Source organism: Ranitomeya imitator, chromosome 1 (assembly GCF_032444005.1).
Source record: "Ranitomeya imitator isolate aRanImi1 chromosome 1, aRanImi1.pri, whole genome shotgun sequence".
In the NCBI taxonomy this organism is placed as follows: Eukaryota; Metazoa; Chordata; class Amphibia; order Anura; family Dendrobatidae; genus Ranitomeya; species Ranitomeya imitator.
In genome coordinates, this window is record NC_091282.1 from 9,633,512 (window position 1) to 9,654,291 (window position 20,780).

Below are 20,780 nucleotides of genomic sequence, written 5' to 3' on the forward strand. Positions count from 1 at the left end.
TCCAAGCATTTATAGTCTCTGTGCAGTGAGAGCTGTGAGGAGAGCAGACTGTTATATGTCTCATATAGGAGAAAACCTGCTCTAAGCTGTTGTGGCAGCGTGTTATTTTTTTCCCCCTGTATGTTACATAGTAACATAGTTATTAAGGTTGAAGGAAGACTTTAAGTCCATCTAGTTCAAACCATAGCCTAACCCAACATGCCCTAATATGTTGATCCAGAGAAAGGCAAAAAAAAAACCATGTGGCAAAGAGTAAGCTCCACATTGGGGAAAAAAATTCCTTCCCGACTCAACATACGGCAATCTAGTTCCCTGGATCAACGCCCTATCAAGGAATCTAGTACATATATAACCTGTAACATTATACTTTTCAAGAAAGGTATCCAGTCCCCTCTTACATTTAAGTAATGAATCACTCATTACAACATCATACGGCAGAGAGTTCCATAGTCTCACTGCTCTTACAGTAAAGGATCCGCGTCTGTTATTATGCCTAAACCTTCTTTCCTCCAGACGTAGAGGATGCCCCCTTGTCCCTGTCTCGGGTCTATGATTAAAAAGATCATCAGAAAGGTCTTTGTACTGTCCCCTCATATATTTATACATTAACATAAGATCACCCCTTAGCCTTCTTTTCCAAACTAAATAGCCCCCAGTGTAATAACCTATCTTGGTATTGCAGACCCCCCAGTCCTCTAATAACCTTGGTCGCTCTTCTCTGCACCCGCTCCAGTTCAGCTATGTCTTTCTTATACACCGGAGACCAGAACTGTGCACAGTATTCTAAGTGTGGTCGAACTAGAGACTTGTATAGAGGTAAAATTATGTTCTCCTCATGAGCATCTATGCCTCTTTTAATGCATCCCATTATTTTATTTGCTTTGTATCAGCTGCCTGACACTGGCCACTAAATGTGAGTTTATCATCCACCCATACACCCAGGTCTTTTTCATTGACGGTTTTGCCCAGAGTTTAAGAATTAAGTACATAATTATACATCTTATTACTTCTACCCAAGTGCATGACCTTACATTTATCCCCATTAAAGCTCATTTGCCATTTATCAGCCCAAGCTTCTAGTTTACATAAATCATTCTGTAATAAAAAATTGTCCTCTGTATTGATTACCCTACAGAGTTTAGTGTCATCTGCAAATATTGAAATTCTACTCTGTATGCCCCCTACAAGGTCATTAATAAATTTGTTAAGAAGAGGGCCCAATACTGACCCTGCTAACCGCGACCCAGTCCGAGTGTGCTCCATTGATAACCGCCCTTTGTTTCCTATCCCTGAGCCAGCTCTTAACCCACTTACACATATTTTTCCATATCCCCATTATTCTCATTTTATGTATCAACCTTTTGTGTGGCACCGTATCAAAAGCTTTTGAAAAGTCCATATACACTACGTCCACTGGGCTCCCTTGGTCCAGTCCAGAACTTACCTCTTCATAGAAATTGATCAGATTAGTCTGACATGAACGGTCCCTAGTAAACCCGTGCTGATACTGGGTCATGAGGTTCTTCCTCTTCAGATACTCCAGTATAGCGTCCCTTAGAATGCCCTCCAGGATTTTACCCACAGTAGAGGTGAAGCTTACTGGCCTATAATTACCCAGTTCAGTTTTTGTCCCCTTTTTGAATATTGGCACCAAATTTGCTATACGCCAGTCCTGTGGTACTGACCCTGTTATTATGGAGTCTTTAAAGATTAAAAATAATGGTCTATCAATGACTGTACTTAATTCCTGCAGTACTCGAGGGTGTATGCCATCCGGGCCCGGAGATTTGTAAATTTTAGTGATTTTTAGACGCCGCCGCACTTCCTGCTGGGTTAAGCAGGTGACATTTAATTGGGAATTTTTATCACTAGTCATTTTGTCTGCCATGGAATTTTCTTGTGTAAATACTGATGAAAAAAAGTCATTTAGCATATTGGCTTTCTCCTCATCCTCATCCACCATTTCACCCAGACTATTTTTAAGGGGCCAACACTATCATTTTTTAGTTTCTTACTATTTACGTAGTTAAAGAATATTTTGGGATTATTTTTACTCTCTCTGACAATGAGTCTCTCTGTCTCAATCTTTGCTGCCTTGATTTGCTTTTTACAGAATTTATTTAATTTTCTGTATTTATTTAATGCCTCATCACTACCTACTTCCTTTAATTCTCTAAATGCTTTCTTTTTGTCCTTTATTGCGCCCCTTACAGCTCTATTTAGCCATATTGGTTTCCTCCTATTTCTAGTATGTTTATTCCCATACGGTATATACTGTGCACAGGTCCTATCCAGGATGCTAATAAATGTCTCCCATTTTCTTTGTGTATTTTTATGTCTCAGGATATCGTCCCAGTTACTTGCACCAAGATCCTCTCTCATCCGTTGGAAATTTTCCCTCCTGAAGTTTAGTGTCCTTGTAACCCCTCTATTACACATCTTATTAAAGGATACATGAAAACTTATTATTTTGTGATCGCTATTTCCCAAGTGACCCCCAACCCTTATATTTGATATGCGGTCTGGCCTGTTGGTTAATATTAGGTCTAGCAGTGCCCCCCTTCTTGTTGGGTCCTGAACCAGTTGTCAGAGGTAATTGTCTCTCATAGTTGTCAGACCCCGATCACCTTTGCTGGAACTGCAGGTTTCTGTTCCCCAATCTATTTCAGGGTAGTTGAAGTCCCCCATAATAATGACTTCTCCTTGAGTCGCAGCTTCATCTATTTGCTTTACGAGGATATTCTCCATTGCTTCCACTATTTTTGGTGACTTATAACAAACCCCTATCAGTATTTTATTATTTTTTCCCCCTCCCCTTATCTCCACCCACAGGGACTCTACATTTTCATTAAATTCACCTATATTATCACGCCGGATGGGTCTTAAGGACGATTTTACATATAGACACACCCCTCCCCCTCGCTTATCCATTCGGTCATTTCTGAATAGACTATAACCCAGTAAGTTAACAGCCCAGTCATGGCTCTCATCCAGCCATGTCTCAGATATCCCCACCATGTCATAATTATGCTCCAACAACATTAATTCTAATTCCTCCATTTTGTTGGCGAGGCTTCTGGCATTAGTATACATGCACTTTATGTATCTCTCTGTACCTCTATTCTTTCTTAAATTAACTGTTCTAACCCCACCCCCCATGCCGCGGCCACCCCCATCTTCCTTATTTGTGCCCAGGGCTCTCTGCACTATCTTCGCCTCCTATAAAATGAATCCCTAGTTTAAACGCTCCTCCAACCTTCTAGCCATTTTCTCCCCCAGCACAGCTGCACCTTCCCCACTGAGGTGCAGCCCGTCCCTAGCGTAGAGCCTGTAGCCAACTGAGAAGTTGGCCCAGTTCTGCAGGAACCCAAACCCCTCCTTCCTACACCAATTCTTGAGCCACTTATTAACCTCCCTAATCTCCCGTTGCCTCTCTAGCGTGGTACAGGCAGTATTTCGGAGAATACCACGTTGGAGGTCCTTGCTTTCAGCTTGCAGCCTAATTCCCTGAAATCATCTTTAAGGACCTTCCACCTACCTCTAACTTTGTCATTAGTGCCAATGTGCACCATGACCGCTGGGTCCTCACCAGCCCCTCCCAATAATCCACCCGATCAGCGATGTGTCAGACTCGAGCGCCAGGTAGGCAGCACACCGTGCGACGATCCCTGTCTTTGTGACAGATTGCCCTATCTGTTCCCCTAATAATGGAGTCCCCCACTACCAGCACCTGTCTGGCCTGCCCTGCTCTCCTATTTCCCTCCTTACTGGAGCAGTCACTCCTCCGGCTTTCAGAGGACATGCCTGGCTGCAGCAGTGCTACCTTTGTACTGGCACCCCCCTCATCTGCCAACTTAGCAAACTTATTGTGGTGTTCCAGATCAGGACTTGCCTCCCTGGCACTCTTCCCTCTACCCCGCTTCCTAATTGTCACCCAGCTTGCTGCTTCTCTGTCCTGCAGCTCCATCCCACCATCCCCCCCCTCATCTGTCCCATTGAGCGTCTGCTCCGTGAGCAGAAGACTCCTCTCCATATTGTCTATGGATCTCAGTGTTGCCAGCTGCACATTTAGATCCAGAATCTGGGCTTCCAAATGCACATCGAGCTCACATCTCGCACAGCAGTATGCAACCTCGATCGGCTGCTCAAGGACTGCTGTTGTGAATTCTGTGGCTGAGTTCACTTCTGTGGTCACAAGTGGTATTGCAGTCTCTGGGCTTCCTCCCTCAGGTGTTTTGGTGAGCTCGTTGGCTGCCTTGCTATTTAGCTCCACCTGAGTCTGTCTTCCTTGCTCCTTGTCAATGTTCCAGTGTTGGATCTGAGCTACTGCATCTTTCCTTGGGCCTGCTGCTCTGCTAGATAAGTGCTTCTAGTTTGTTTTCTGTTTTTTCTGTCCAGCTTGCTATTAACTTTTGCTGGAAGCTCTGAGAAGCAAAGGGGTGCACCGCCGTGCTGTTAGTTCGGCACGGTGGGTCTTTTTGCCCCTTTGCGTGGTTTTCGTTTTAGGGTTTTTGTAGACTGCATAGTTCTCTTTGCTATCCTCGCTCTGTCTAGAATATCGGGCCTCACTTTGCTGAATCTATTTCATTCCTACGTTTGTCTTTTCATCTTGCTAACAGTCATTATATGTGGGGGGCTGCCTATTCCTTTGGGGTATTTCTCTGAGGTAAGTCAGGCTTGTATTTCTATCTTCAGGCTAGTCAGCTCCTCAGGCAGTGCCGAGTTGCATAGGTAGTGATAGGCGCAATCCACTGCTGCTTATAGTTGTGTGAGGATAGATCAGGTACTGCAGTCTACAGAGATTCCACGTCTCAGAGCTCGTCCTATTGTTTTTGGTTATTGCCAGATCTCTGTATGTGCGCTGATTACTGCACGCTGTGTTGCCTGATTGCCAGCCATAACAGTACAAGGAGCCCACCAATGATTCCCAATAGAGGGAAAAAAGAAATCCTGACATCATTTTTTTTTCTTAGCTCTGTCTTCAGTCTTTTTTTTCCCCTAGACATTAGAGTGCTTCAGGACACAGCTGTGGACATGGATATTCAGGCTCTGTGCTCCTCAATGGATAATCTCGTTGTAAATGTACAAAAGATTCAAGATACTATTGATCAGAAATCGATGCTAGAACCAAGAATTCCGATTCCTGATTTGTTTTTTGGTGACAGAACTAAGTTCCTGAGCTTCAGAAATAATTGTAAGCTATTTTTGGCCTTGAAACCTCATTCTTCTGGTAATCCTATTCAACAGGTTTTGATTATTATTTCTTTTTTGCGCGGCGACCCACAGGACTGGGCGTTTTCTCTTGCACCAGGAGATTCTGCATTGAGTAATGTTGATGCATTTTTCCAGGCGCTGGGATTGCTTTACGATGAGCCTAATTCAGTGGATCAGGCTGAGAAAAATCTGCTGGCTTTATGCCAGGGTCAGGATAATGTAGAAGTATATTGTCAGAAATTTAGGAAGTGGTCAGTACTCACTCTGTGGAATGAATCTGCACTAGCGGCTTTGTTCAGAAAGGGTCTCTCTGAAGCTCTTAAGGATGTAATGGTGGGATTTCCTATGCCTGCTGGTTTGAATGAGTCTATGTCCTTGGCCATTCAGATCGGTCGTCGCTTGCGCGAGCGTAAATCTGTGCACCATCTGGCGGTATTGTCTGAGAGTAAACCTGAGCCTATGCAGTGCGACAGGACTATGACTAAAGTAGAACGGCAAGAACACAGACGTCTGAACAGACTGTGTTTCTATTGTGGTGATTCTACTCATGCTATTTCTAATTGTACTAAACGCACTAGGCGGTTCGATAGCTCTGCCGTTATTGGTACTGTACAGTCCAAATTCCTTTTGTCCATTACCTTAATGTGCTCTTTGTCATCGTATTCTGTCATGGCGTTTGTGGATTCAGGCGCTGCCCTGAATCTGATGGATTTGGATTATGCTAAACGTTGTGGATTTTTCTTGGAGCCTTTGCGGTGTCCTATTCCGTTGAGAGGAATTGATGCTACACCTTTGGCCAAGAATAAGCCTCAGTACTGGGCCCAGCTGACCATGTGCATGGCTCCTGCACATCAGGAAGTTATTCGCTTTCTGGTACTGCATAATTTGCATGATGTGGTCGTGTTGGGGTTGCCATGGCTACAAACCCATAATCCAGTATTGGATTGGGACTCTATGTCGGTAACCAGCTGGGGTTGTCAGGGAGTACATGGTGATGTTCCATTTTTGTCTATTTCGTCATCCATTCCTTCTGACATCCCAGAGTTCTTGTCGGACTTTCAGGATGTATTTGAAGAGTCCAAGTCTGATGCCCTACCTCCGCATAGGAATTGTGATTGTGCTATCGATTTGATTCCTGGTAGTAAATTCCCTAAGGGTCGTTTATTTAATTTGTCCGTACCTGAACACACCGCTATGCGCAGTTATGTGAAGGAGTCCCTGGAGAAGGGACATATTCGCCCATCGTCGTCACCATTGGGAGCAGGGTTCTTTTTTGTAGCCAAGAAGGATGGTTCGCTAAGACCGTGTATTGATTACCGCCTTCTTAATAAGATCACTGTTAAGTTTCAGTATCCCTTGCTATTGATTTCTGACTTGTTTGCTCGGATTAAGGGGGCTAGTTGGTTTACTAAGATTGATCTTCGTGGTGCGTATAATCTGGTGAGAATCAGGCAAGGAGATGAATGGAAAACGGCATTTAATACGCCCGAGGGTCATTTTGAGTATCTGGTGATGCCGTTCGGACTTGCCAATGCTCCATCTGTTTTTCAGTCTTTTATGCATGACATTTTCCGTGAGTATCTGGATAAATTCTTGATTGTTTACTTGGATGACATTTTGATCTTCTCAGATGATTGGGAGTCTCATGTGAAGCAAGTCAGAATGGTTTTCCAGGTACTGCGTGCTAATTCCTTGTTCGTGAAGGGATCAAAGTGTCTCTTCGGTGTGCAGAAAGTTTCATTTTTGGGGTTCATCTTTTCCCCTTCTACTATCGAGATGGATCCGGTTAAGGTTCAGGCCATCCAGGATTGGACTCAGCCGACATCTCTAAAAAGTCTGCAGAAATTCCTGGGCTTTGCTAATTTTTATCGTCGCTTCATCTGTAATTTTTCTAGCATTGCCAGACCATTGACCGATTTGACCAAGAAGGGTGCTGATTTGGTTAATTGGTCTTCTGCTGCCGTGGAAGCTTTTCAGGAGTTGAAGCGTCGTTTTTGCTGTGCCCCTGTGTTGTGTCAACCTGATGTTTCTCTTCCGTTCCAGGTCGAGGTTGATGCTTCTGAGATTGGAGCAGGGGCTGTTTTGTCACAGAGAGGTTCTGGTTGCTCAGTGTTCAAACCATGTGCTTTCTTTTCCAGGAAATTTTCTGCTGCTGAGCGTAATTATGATGTGGGCAACCGAGAGTTGCTGGCCATGAAGTGGGCATTCGAGGAGTGGCGTCATTGGCTTGAGGGTGCTAAGCATCGCGTGGTGGTTTTGACTGATCATAAGAACTTGACTTATCTCGAGTCTGCCAAGCGCTTGAATCCTAGACAGGCCCGTTGGTCGTTATTTTTTGCTCGTTTTGATTTTGTGATTTCATACCTTCCGGGCTCTAAAAATGTGAAGGCGGATGCTCTGTCTAGGAGTTTTGTGCCCGACTCTCCGGGGTTATCTGAGCCGGCGAGTATCCTCAAGGAAGGAGTCATTGTGTCTGCCATCTCCCCTGATTTGCGGAGAGTGTTGCAGAAATTTCAGGCTAATAAACCTGATCGTTGTCCGGCCGAGAAACTGTTCGTCCCTGATAGGTGGACTAGTAAAGTTATCTCTGAACTTCATTGTTCGGTGCTGGCCGGTCATCCAGGAATCTTTGGTACCAGGGAGTTGGTTGCTAGATCCTTCTGGTGGCCATCTCTGTCACGGGATGTGCGTGCTTTTGTGCAGTCCTGTGGAATTTGTGCTAGGGCTAAGCCCTGCTGTTCACGTGCCAGTGGGTTGCTTTTGCCCTTGCCGGTCCCGAAGAGGCCTTGGACACATATTTCGATGGATTTCATTTCTGACCTTCCCGTTTCTCAAAAAATGTCGGTCATTTGGGTGGTCTGTGATCGCTTTTCTAAAATGGTCCATCTGGTGCCCTTGGTTAAATTGCCTTCCTCCTCTGATTTGGTGCCTTTGTTCTTCCAGCATGTGGTTCGTTTACATGGCATTCCTGAGAATATTGTTTCTGACAGAGGTTCCCAGTTTGTCTCGAGGTTCTGGCGAGCCTTTTGTGGTAGGATGGGCATTGACCTATCTTTCTCCTCGGCCTTCCATCCTCAGACTAATGGCCAGACCGAACGAACCAATCAGACCTTGGAAACATATCTGAGATGTTTTGTTTCCGCTGACCAGGATGATTGGGTGTCATTTTTGCCGTTGGCTGAGTTCGCCCTTAATAATCGGGCCAGCTCGGCTACCTTGGTCTCTCCATTTTTCTGCAATTCTGGGTTCCATCCTCGTTTTTCTTCAGGACAGGTTGAGTCTTCGGACTGTCCTGGTGTGGATTCTGTGGTGGACAGGTTGCAGCAGATCTGGACTCAGGTAGTGGACAATTTGACCTTGTCCCAGGAGAAGGCTCAGCTTTTCGCTAATCGCAGACGCCGTGTGGGACCCCGACTTCGTGTTGGGGATCTGGTTTGGTTATCTTCTCGTCATATTCCTATGAAGGTTTCCTCTCCTAAATTTAAACCTCGTTTTATTGGTCCGTATAGGATTTCTGAGATTCTCAATCCGGTGTCTTTTCGTCTGACCCTCCCAGACTCCTTTTCCATACATAATGTATTCCATAGGTCGTTGTTGAGGAGATACGTGGCACCTATGGTTCCATCTGTGGAGCCTCCTGCCCCGGTTTTGGTGGAGGGGGAATTGGAGTATATTGTGGAGAAGATTTTGGATTCTCGTGTCTCTAGACGGAAACTCCAGTATCTGGTCAAATGGAAGGGTTATGCTCAGGAGGATAATTCCTGGGTTTTTGCCTCTCATGTCCATGCCCCAGATCTTGTTCGTGCCTTTCATGTGGCTCATCCTGGTCGGCCTGGGGGTTCTGGTGAGGGTTCGGTGACCCCTCCTCAAGGGGGGGGTACTGTTGTGAATTCTGTGGCTGAGTTCACTTCTGTGGTCACAAGTGGTATTGCAGTCTCTGGGCTTCCTCCCTCAGGTGTTTTGGTGAGCTCGTTGGCTGCCTTGCTATTTAGCTCCACCTGAGTCTGTCTTCCTTGCTCCTTGTCAATGTTCCAGTGTTGGATCTGAGCTACTGCATCTTTCCTTGGGCCTGCTGCTCTGCTAGATAAGTGCTTCTAGTTTGTTTTCTGTTTTTTCTGTCCAGCTTGCTATTAACTTTTGCTGGAAGCTCTGAGAAGCAAAGGGGTGCACCGCCGTGCTGTTAGTTCGGCACGGTGGGTCTTTTTGCCCCTTTGCGTGGTTTTCGTTTTAGGGTTTTTTGTAGACTGCATAGTTCTCTTTGCTATCCTCGCTCTGTCTAGAATATCGGGCCTCACTTTGCTGAATCTATTTCATTCCTACGTTTGTCTTTTCATCTTGCTAACAGTCATTATATGTGGGGGGCTGCCTTTTCCTTTGGGGTATTTCTCTGAGGTAAGTCAGGCTTGTATTTCTATCTTCAGGCTAGTCAGCTCCTCAGGCAGTGCCGAGTTGCATAGGTAGTGATAGGCGCAATCCACTGCTGCTTATAGTTGTGTGAGGATAGATCAGGTACTGCAGTCTACAGAGATTCCACGTCTCAGAGCTCGTCCTATTGTTTTTGGTTATTGCCAGATCTCTGTATGTGCGCTGATTACTGCACGCTGTGTTGCCTGATTGCCAGCCATAACAGACTGCATACATGTGGCAAGTTGTGCACTGGAGGCATTAACAATAGTGGAGCACATTTCCTAATGGGGATTGCACCAGACAGAACTGTTAAATAAAAAATAAATGCAAAGTATTAGTAAAATACAGACAGCAATTCAGTAATTCCTCCCTTGGAAACTCCCTGAATCCAAAGTCACTGAATCACAAGTCACACTTACCGCCGTCCACACTTACACTCAGGTCACACTCAGCTCGTTCACATGCGCTAAGCTGAAGATTTAAAGACATTTTTTTTCTCCTTCCCCCTCAGCAGCAATCCACCTTGCTGCTCAATGCACTTCCAAAAAAAATGTTGGTGCCTGCTTGTGATTGGTCAACGTCATACAAGGGAGGAAGTACATGTCCTCCAATAAGAAATTATCTAATATCGCCACATTATCATAAATTATAACCTAAACTTTACAAGCTGATATCTCCACATTGGAGAGGAAGAATTAATGATCAAGAAAACAAACTATATTTTCTTCAGCTGTGCGGCCATCATATCAGGGTGTGGCAGTTTAGCATGCTCATAATTGTGAAAGATCCTCTTTAAAGCCGTACTGGGGGGATTTCTGCAGAAAGTTTCCAACAGAATTAATATGAATAAAACAGAAACACATGAGCCATGCACACAGCGAACAAGCCTGTAGGGACATTGTTCACAGCACCAGGAGACTGAAAACACACAAAAAAAAGGCACAGTAAAACAAAAAATGCTCTGTTGCAAAAAAATAACAGTAAACAGCAAGTGCTAATAAAACGATGGAAAAGCACAGGGTATTTGGTTAACACGTTTTTTTGCAAAAAACGTATATTAAGCTGCTCTATGTATTTCACATTTTATTAAGAATAGGTTATTAGAGGTTTTTTTTGTAGTTCAGGAGATGCATTGGTGATCACCTGGGTGACATCCGACACACGAGAGATACATCAATATCAAGACATATTAGGGGAATACATCGGGGGAATCTTGACTCGTTCACCTTTAGTGTGATTGAGGTAATTACTCCATCTGCTAGAAGGGGTGATTGGAATAAGGCAAAATTACAGAAAGAGCAAAAAATGGATCGACTGGTTGAAATCTACCTCTCCAGATGGCCTGAATGAGCAAATACAGTTTAGTTGTTTCCATTGACATCCTCCACCATGGAATTCTCCTTTTTTGGTCTGCAAAAATGAAAACCTGGTCACATACATCGGCCAGGATTGGTCTATGTGACATTGATATCTTATCCCTATATAGGGTAAAACATCAATAAGACATATGTCCTTGCATCTGGGAGATGTAATAATATCTCATTTCAAACAAGCTATCCCTCTACAATACCCTATATTCATTTTTATCTACAACATCCCATATCAATTTGTGTAATGGCTGTATAATTCTTTAATTTGTATATAATAATGTGGAACATCGTATTTATAGATATTGTGGCTATTTAATATCTCACTACGCATGCAGCGCTCGAGGGTTTCTTTATACAGAACGGTGCATATACCTGGCTATGTTCTGTTAGGGCATAATCAACGGCATAACGCATTTGGGCATGCGCGGTTATCTGGAACGCAGTGAAACGCATGACGTATTAGGTCATGTGCATTACCACTGAGGTCCGCTCGATATATCCGGTCGTGCGCAGTTGCATAGCCTCGCGCATTTACGCCATGTCCCGGAACGCAGTGAATCGCATGACGTATTCGGTCATGCGCAAATGAATCATCGGGTTTCTCGGCGGCGTGGCGCACAGTGTTTGTTCCGGTCTGGTGTTATACAAACGGAATCTCCGTGCACCTGAAACCACATGAAGGTAATTCTTTTAATTATGTTGCGTATATAAGAATGAGGGGTGTGGTTGAAAAACACCATGCATCTCGTGTGAATGAGGGCTGTCTCTGGAGTTCTGGCCATCATGCCTGTTCCATCTCTATCAAGAGAAACATGAGCGAAGTACTCCTTGTTATGATTTATTAACTTACTCCTGATGAACCTCAGTGGAGGGGAAACGCATTGAGTGTCTGGACATTGGAGTATATGATATCATATATCAATTGCCATTAAGAGTAGACTTATCCTTTTGAGGAATATATATTGTGATCTGCAACCACTCTCGCTGTAAGGGTTGCGCCACACTAGGCGTATGAAAATACGGTCTATTTTTTACGGCCGTAATACGCAGAAATGTTCCCAAAATAGTGATCCATATGTCATCCGTAGGCAGGGTTTGGCAGCGTATTTTGCGCATGTCATCCTCCGTATGGCATCCGTACAGCGAGATTTTCTCGCCGGCTTGCAAAACGGACAATGGATCCATGGGCTCAATATTCGTGAAAACATATATACAGTCTATATATATATATTTATCAGTGAGACACACATATATATAAATTTATATATATATATACATATATATGTATATTTCATACAGCGCTAGATAGCAGAAAAGCCGGTAATTCAATTTCCGGCTTTTCCTATCTCCTTCCCAAACCCGACAGGATATGAGACATGGTTTACATACAGTAAACCATGTCATATCCCTTTTTTTTTTGCATATTCCTCACTACTAATGTTAGTAGTTGTGTATGTGCAAAGTTTGGGGTCTCTAGCTGTTAAAATAAAGGGTTAAATTGCAGAAAAAACTGGCGTGGGCTCCCGCGCAATTTTCTCCGCCAGAGTGGGAAAGCCAGTGACTGAGGGCAGATATTAATAGCCTGGGGAGGTACCATGGTTATTGCCCCCCCCCCACCTTCGGCTAAAAACATCTGCCCACAGCCACCCCAGAAAAGGCACATCTGTAAAATGCGCCTATTCTGGCATTTAGTCTCTCTCTTCCCACTTCCGTGTAGCGGTTGGATATGGGGTAATAATCTTGCCTTGCGCAGGCGTGTACTATGGAGGACAGAGAATGAACTTCAATCCAATATTGCAGCCAGCATGCAGCCAGCGGGTAAGGAAAGGGTGAATCAAAAACCCCGCCTCCATGGCTGAAGATTGTTCCCTCCAAATTCAGGTGAGTGTCCCTTTAAATTATTTTACAAGCAGGAGCTTGCTAATGCAGCTGTGCTCCTGACTGTAAAATCTGGGGAATGAATGGAAAGCAGGGGAACGTAGCTACCTAGACTTGCGGTGATGCGCCCTCTGCTGGCATAACCTCAGATGATTAGCCACAGCGAGTATAAAGAAAAGAACGGCACTAGAGCAATACGATTCCTAGTAAGCAGGACTGATGGCGAACAAACGACTGTCAGGCGTCACGAATGCTAGGGGTTTTGGTGCTCTGCATACAAAATGTGTAACAGAAGTCCATATGCGATCAAGATAAGAGAAAATATGCGGCACTCACCCCAAATTAGCAGTGGAAATCGTTAATTTTATTGGAGAAAGTATATGAAGTACATCCATCAGGACATCAGGTATACAGGAGGGTGCGGTATTGGAGTATGGACAATACTCCAATACCGCAACCTCCTGTATACCTGATGTCCTGACTGATGTACTTCATATACTTTCTCCAATAAAGTTCACGATTTCCACTGCTAATTTGGGGTGAGTGCCGCATATTTTCTCTTATCTTGATCGCATAACCTCAGATGAACTCGAGCGTGAGAAAATTTTCAGGAAAAATTCCCACGCTCGAGTTCATCTGAGGTTATGCCAGCAGGGGGCGCAGCACCGCAAGTCTAGGTAGCTACGTTCCCCTGCTTTCCATTCATTCCCCCGGGTTTTTACAGGCAGGGACGGCTGCATTAGCAGGCTCCTGCTTGTAAAATTCTGTTTGAACAAATGCTGGACTCGGACAGTAAGGGGCACAATGTGACAAATTTGGCGCTATTTGGAATAGATTGTCATACTGGCAGAGCCTGTGTGGTTCAAGAGCAACAGAAATCCCCCATAAATGTCTTTTTTATAAATTGTACCCTCTAATCTATTTATCTAGGGAGGTAGTGAGTAGTTTGATGCCACCATTTTTTATGCAGTTGATTGAACACAAGTTTGAAAATTTACAATTTGCGTGTTTTTCACTGTCTCTTTTATGGTTCTTTTTTGTACGTTCTGAGGAACAAACCTCAGATTTTATTTCACTAGTTTTTATGTGTTCAGTAATATATCCAATATGGCCCCAATGTGAGTACTGGTGACAAAGCAGTGTCTATAATAGATGGCACACCATTTGGTCTTTAGGGTGAAATTGAAGATCCAGGACCCATTCAAAGCTTCTAGAGACATTGAGCAAACAAGAAAATCCTTCCAGGAATTATTACTCACAGATGGAATCATGCTCCTAAAAACACATTGGCTGATTATAACATTTGGTTTTGCTAACAATAGTTGTCCTGCATTTGTGTATATTGTAGCAGGAATAATAAACAGTACTGGAATGAAGGGCAAAATGTGCAGGAAAATGCAGCAACTACGTGGTAAAGCTGAGATTGTTCCAAAGATGTGCGAACACCATCAGGGCTAGAATGGCCGACACTTTCACAGACTGGTCGTACGTCCGTTTAGCTCCACCAATCCCTATATGAGACAAAGGTGCCAATAGACGTGGTACACCATAGCAAGCTCCCACCGCCAAGGTCGGAACCGCTATATGCACAAAACAACCAGTTCTCTATAGAAAGTATTGTCTGGTACCAGAGGTTTGGCAAGAACCATAAAGTAAAGCCCATAGTGTATAAGTATGGAATTTCCTCATTATTAGAGACTCTCCAATAAAACGATCATGTCCGTATCACCAACATAAATATAAGTAATATAAATGGAAGCCAAAGTTTTGTGTAGTAAGACAGCCGTAAAAATAGTCAAAGTTAGATAAATGGTCAAAAATGTTTGTGATTGATCAAGTCCTACAATTAATTTTCAGATGACCTCACTTTTCAATAACATTTGTGGGGTCCACACTCTGGGGTGTACAGACGTGGGTGCGTGGACAAGAATTTGTTGGAACAGTAGTTTGGTATGGAATTGATAAAGTCCTGGAATTAATTGTGAAATGGGGTAAAATGGGATCTAATAATGAAAATATTCTCTATTACTTGTTCCAAATTACTCTACTGGGGCCACTAAGCAGAAAATAAAAATTGAAAAAAAAACAACAACTAATAACACAGGGGAACAATTTGAAAAACAATTTCTGTTGAGTTAGGTTTTTGAGCTGATTTATACTAAAATTGGCATGCTGATTCCAAAAATGTAGTCAGTTTTTTTCTAGCACGTCAAGTTTTTCCTACACAACTTACCTGCCAGAGAAGCACAATTGCACTGATATCTGTAATAAGACTTGTTATATGATTACAATTCGACTCATATAGAGCTAAGTGGCAACTTGTAAAAGTAGTCACAACTTTGTCATGCCTATTTCTTATATATTTCATTTTTTGCTCATATTTGTACTATTTAAAAAAAACAACACTTTTTAGGTACAGTAGTTTACATAGTTTTGAGAAGACAAAAATCCTATAGTTCAAAAACTTGACGTGATAGAGAAAAACTGAGATCATTTCTGGATTCAGCATCCAAAAATTAATTAAGAACAGTTGTCTGACCTAACTCTTAAAAAATTGTGTTCCCCAGTGGGTGGTGTGGTAGGTCTCAAAACGGGGAGATACAAAGGCGTGGTTGCGATGGGCATGTGGGGCAATAGTACTGGGAATCACTCCGTCTACCGTGCTTCCTACAAACATGGCATCTTTTTTGGAGGATACCTTTGTGTGCGAGTGCCAGAAACAGGAAAATGGCGCTCTGCAAGTCTCCGGACGACCTCAGTCTCAAAGGATTCCTTCTCCCTGTGCCATCGACTCACATGAGGCCCTCTACAATTTTTTCCTGAAATTGGAGTGTAAGCGGTCCTTGGGACTTTTTGTACAGGACAAAACTGTGGTATGTGGCAGTTTGGATAAGGTAGATTGCCACCTTTTTGTACCAGGCCCTGGTCTCTCGCTTCACCAGGTATGGTTGCAGAACCTGGTCTGACAAGTCAACGACTCACATATATTTATTATAGTCTGTGATGCAGACCGGTTTTTCCTTGTCCCCGGTGGTGCTCCTGTCTCTGACCGTCACAGTGGTGTCCGCTTGCAGTGTGGTAAGCCTGTCATTCCATTTCACTGCAAGAAGATGGTCACTTGCGAGTGAGAATGACACCTGCTTCTCCAAACGTCTGGACACCAGCTGTGATAGAAACCCCACTCGTTTTTTCCTGACTGTCCCACAGGCCCCTGTATTTGCAACATGGAGGGATTTATATAGGGGGATGCTCGTGTAGTAGTTGTCAGTATACACGTGGTACCCTTGATGGAGAAAGGGCATCCTTAGCTCCCAATTTTGCCTGGGATGCCAATTGTCTGGGGGCAGTTTGGGGGGTTGATTTGGCGGTGAATACCTTCATACATTAGGAAAGTAGAAGTGTACCCTGATGAGCTCTCACGAGTTTTGTACAATTTTAGCCTGTATTTGGCTCGCTTGGAGGGGATAAATTGGCGGAATGACAGACGACCCTTGTAGCTCATCAAGTACTTGACTGCCACATTTTTCTTTGGGGTATAGGAATGTAGAAATGAGTTTTGTAGGAGGGAAATTAGGGGTCTCAATTTATTTATCCGATCATAGTTGGGGTCAGTTCTTGGGGGGGGCTTGGGAATTGTCACTGAAGTGGAGGAATCTCATAACGGAATCGGGACATGATGGCTGCAAATACAGGGGTGCTGTGGACAGCTTTTGTTGCCCAGTAGAAGCGGAGTGTGTTTTATTTTTTTTTTACTAACCCCATATTCAGGGTAAGGCCTTAAAAAAAAACAACTTTTATTTTGGGGACATTTGTGGGGATCCAGGATTGGAAATGAAAGGCAGTGTGTTTTTGGGAGATGTATTGTCGGGCATATAAGTTTGTTTGGTGGGCAATTAATTCTAGGACTTCTGGGCTAATGAAAATTTGGAAAAAAAAAATCAATGAGGTAAAATTGATGACATTTTCTCTTATTCCAGGGGCTGCAGAAAAAGAGGGAATTTGAGGGGAAACTTAAGAACCATTATACCACAGTGGTGGTGGGGGGGGGGAACAGCGGTACTTGGTCCTGCCTCTGAAGCGTCAGCAGTGACGACCGACTCCGCTACCATCGGGCTGGGGAATCCGTGGAGGAAGAGTCGTCATCACTGCCTGAAAACTGCTCCACTTCAGAGGCAGATTCTGTTTCACTGCCGAAGCAAAGCAGCCTGTTTGCTTGCTCCGTGCTAAATGTTCTGTGGGCCATATTTTTTTTTTTAATTTGCCTGGCTAACAAAAAAACTAACCCTATACTAACACTAGTATTTTTTTCCTGCTAACCCTAACACTTCTAACACTAACTGGAAAAAAAATAAATAAAAAAAATATATATACCGTATATATATTATACTCGAGTATAAGCCGAGAATTTCAGACCATTTTTTTAGGCTGAAATTGCCCCTCTCGGCTTATACTTGAGGAGACGGCAGGGGAAGTGGAGCAGCAGCTGTGTAATAATACTCACCTGCTCCTGGCGCGGTCCCTGCTTTCCCGGCGCGGCAGCTTCTTCCTGTAGTGAGCGGTCACATGGTACTGCTCATTAAAGTAATGAATATGGACCCCACTCCACTCCAATAGGGGTGGATCCGCATATTCAGTTATCAGGGAAACTGACCCTGCGCTATCCAGCTCCGACATCTCCCCCTGTAGGGGATAGAGACAAGGGGGCAGAAGTCACGGCTGCTCCCGAGAACCAGCGCTGAGCGCAGCGACACAAACCCCAGCGTCTGATCTATGGAGGAGACAAAGAGGAAACACAAAGTTACTACAAAGAAATAGAAACTGTAACGAGGAGAGCGAGATACAAAGTATCAACACAGTCTCCGACACCAGAAAGCGACCGACACCACAGCGGCCAACTCCAGAGAGCGACAAACGCCACAGCCCTCCGACCCCAGAGAGCGACAAATGCCTCAGCCCTCCGACCCCAGAGAGCGACAAATGCCACAGCTGCCGACCCCAGAGAGCGACAAATGCCACAGCTGCCGACCCCAGAGAACGAGACGCCACAGCCACCGACCCCAGAGAGCGACAGACACCACAGCCGCCGACCCCAGAGAGCGAGACGCCACAGACGCCGACCCCAGAGAGCCACAGCAGCCAACCCCAGAGACAGACGCCAACCCCAGAGAGCCACAGACACCACAGCCCTCCGACCCCAGAGAGCGACAAATGCCACAGCTGCCGACCCCAGAGAGCGACAAATGCCACAGCTGCCGACCCCAGAGAACGAGACGCCACAGCCACCGACCCCAGAGAGCGACAGACACCACAGCCGCCGACCCCAGAGAGCGAGACGCCACAGACGCCGACCCCAGAGAGCCACAGCAGCCAACCCCAGAGACAGACGCCAACCCCAGAGAGCCACAGACACCACAGCCCTCCGACCCCAGAGAGCGACAAACGCCACAGCTGCCGACCCCAGAGAGCGACAAATGCCACAGCTGCCGACCCCAGAGAACGAGACGCCACAGCCACCGACCCCAGAGAGCGACAGACACCACAGCCGCCGACCCCAGAGAGCGAGACGCCACAGACGCCGACCCCAGAGAGCCACAGCAGCCGACCCCAGAGACAGACGCCAACCCCAGAGAGCCACAGACACCACAGCCCTCCGACCCCAGAGAGCGACAAATGCCACAGCCCTCCGACCCCAGAGAGCGACAAATGCCACAGCCCTCCGACCCCAGAGAGCGACAAATGCCTCAGCCCTCCGACCCCAGAGAGCGACAAATGCCACAGCCCTCCGACCCCAGAGAGCGACAAATGCCACAGCCCTCCGACCCCAGAGAGCGACAAATGCCTCAGCCCTCCGACCCCAGAGAGCGACAAATGCCACAGCCCTCCGACCCCAGAGAGCGACAAATGCCACAGCTGCCGACCCGAGAGTGACAGACACCACAGCCGCCGACCCCAGAGAGCGACAGACGCCGACCCCAGAGAGCCACAGCAGCCAACCCCAGAGAGCCACAGACACCACAGCCGCCGACCCCAGAGAGCGACAGACGCCGATCCCAGAGAGCGACAGCCGCCGACCCCAGAGAGCCACAGCAGCCAACCCCAGAGAGCCACAGACACCACAGCCGCCGACCCCAGAGAGCGACAGACGCCGATCCCAGAGAGCGACAGCCGCCGACCCCAGAGAGTGACAGATGCCACAGACACCGACCCCAGAGAGCGACAGACGCCACAGACGCCGAACCAAGAGAGCCACAGCAGCCGACCCCAGAGAGCCACAGCCACCGATCCCAGAGAGTGACCGACACCACAGCCGCCGACCCCAGAGAGGCACAGCAGCCGATCACAGAGAGCCACAGCAGCCAATCCCAGAGAGCGACAGATGCTGACCCCAGAGAACCACAGACGCCACAGTTAGGCTACGTTCACATTAGCGTTTTGCGGGGTTGGGTCGGGCGCAGCCGCAGCAACGCATGCCTCATGCGCCCCTATATTTAACATGGGGGGCGCATGCACATGTGTTGTGCTGCGTTTTGCGACGCATGCATTTTTTTTGCCGCAAGCGTAGGGCGCAGAGGACGCAGCAAGTTGCATTTTTTTTTGCGTCCAAAATTCGGCAAAAAAGGACGCATGCGTCACAAAACGCTGCGTTTTAGCGTGCGTTTTGTTGCGTTTTTGTTTGCGCTGTGTGTTGCGTCTCCGATGCAACATCGCACAACGCAAATGTGAACGTAACCTTAGTGTCTGCTGCGCTGCTGCTAAAAAGGAACTGTGACGTCACTGCCACATGATCAAGTGCCACTGGCTGAAGCCCTGAACTCAGAAAGGAAGAGCTGAAGGCCCTATGGTGACGTCATTATCACAGGTCCTTCAGCATAAGTCAGCCCCGCCCCCTGATCACATGACAGTTACGTCACCACAGGTCCTTCAGCTCTTCTATCCTGAGCCCCGCCCTCTGATCATATGATGGTGACGTCACCACACCTCCTCCATCACTTCTCCCCTGAGCCCCGCCCCCTGATCACATGACGGTGACGTCACCACAGGTCCTTCCGCTCTCGGTGCAGCAGCTCCGTCCTGGTTGTGTGCAGCTCGTGTTCTCTGGTGTCAGCCAGCAGCAGATTTCCCGCCATTCCGGTGAGATTACAGGAGGGTTTGTGGTAAATCTGTGAGAGGAGAGTGTGGGGTGAGATCAGAGCTGTTCCTGTGGAGGCTCCTGCTCCCTGTGACTGCGGCTCCTCACTGTTGTGTGGGGGATGTAGAGCTGCACAGATGTGGAGACGTGTTGTAGATTCTCAGGCATCTTGGATATGAAATGAACATGAATTATGTGGAGATAATAGAGGAAATGACCACAGATCCCAGATCCTCTATATTCCATGTTCCTCCCCAGCTATATAATATAATATACACCGGATTATCTGGGATCTGTGCTCATTTCCTAATTACATATATTTAATGTTCATTTCATATCCAAGATGCCTGAGAATCTACAACACGTCCACATCTGTGCAGCTCTACATTATTATGTCCATTCTTTTTAGTGCCTCCCATGTGCAGCGTCTGCTCCTCATCTCACGACCCCCGCTGGGAGTGTAGTTACCACGGTGACCGTTCTCTACTGGGAGTGTAGTTACCACAGTGACCGTCCTCTGCTGGGAGTGTAGTTACCACGGTGACCGACCTCTGCTGGGGATGTAGTTACCACAGTGACCGTCCTCTGCTGGTGCTGTAGTTACCACAGTGACCGTCCTCTGCTGGGGCTGTAGTTACCACGGTGACCGTCCTCTGCTGGCGGTGTAGTTACCACGGTGACCGTCCTCTGCTGGGGCTGTAGTTACCACGGTGACCGTCCTCTGCTGGAGGTGTAGTTACCACGGTGACCGTCCTCTGCTGGGGCTGTAGTTACCACGGTGA

At 46.1% G+C, this 20,780-nt stretch overlaps 1 protein-coding gene across 1 annotated transcript in view; it reads left to right on the forward strand.

Moving 5' to 3' along the window:
• The window catches only part of LOC138657966 (uncharacterized), an 81,515-nt gene that overhangs the window by 27,145 nt on the left and 33,590 nt on the right, over positions 1 to 20,780 (forward strand). Inside the window, 2 exon segments of the mRNA XM_069745551.1 lie at positions 17,739 to 19,160; positions 20,342 to 20,417. Of these exon segments, the coding sequence (XP_069601652.1) occupies positions 17,739 to 19,160; positions 20,342 to 20,417 (1,498 nt within the window).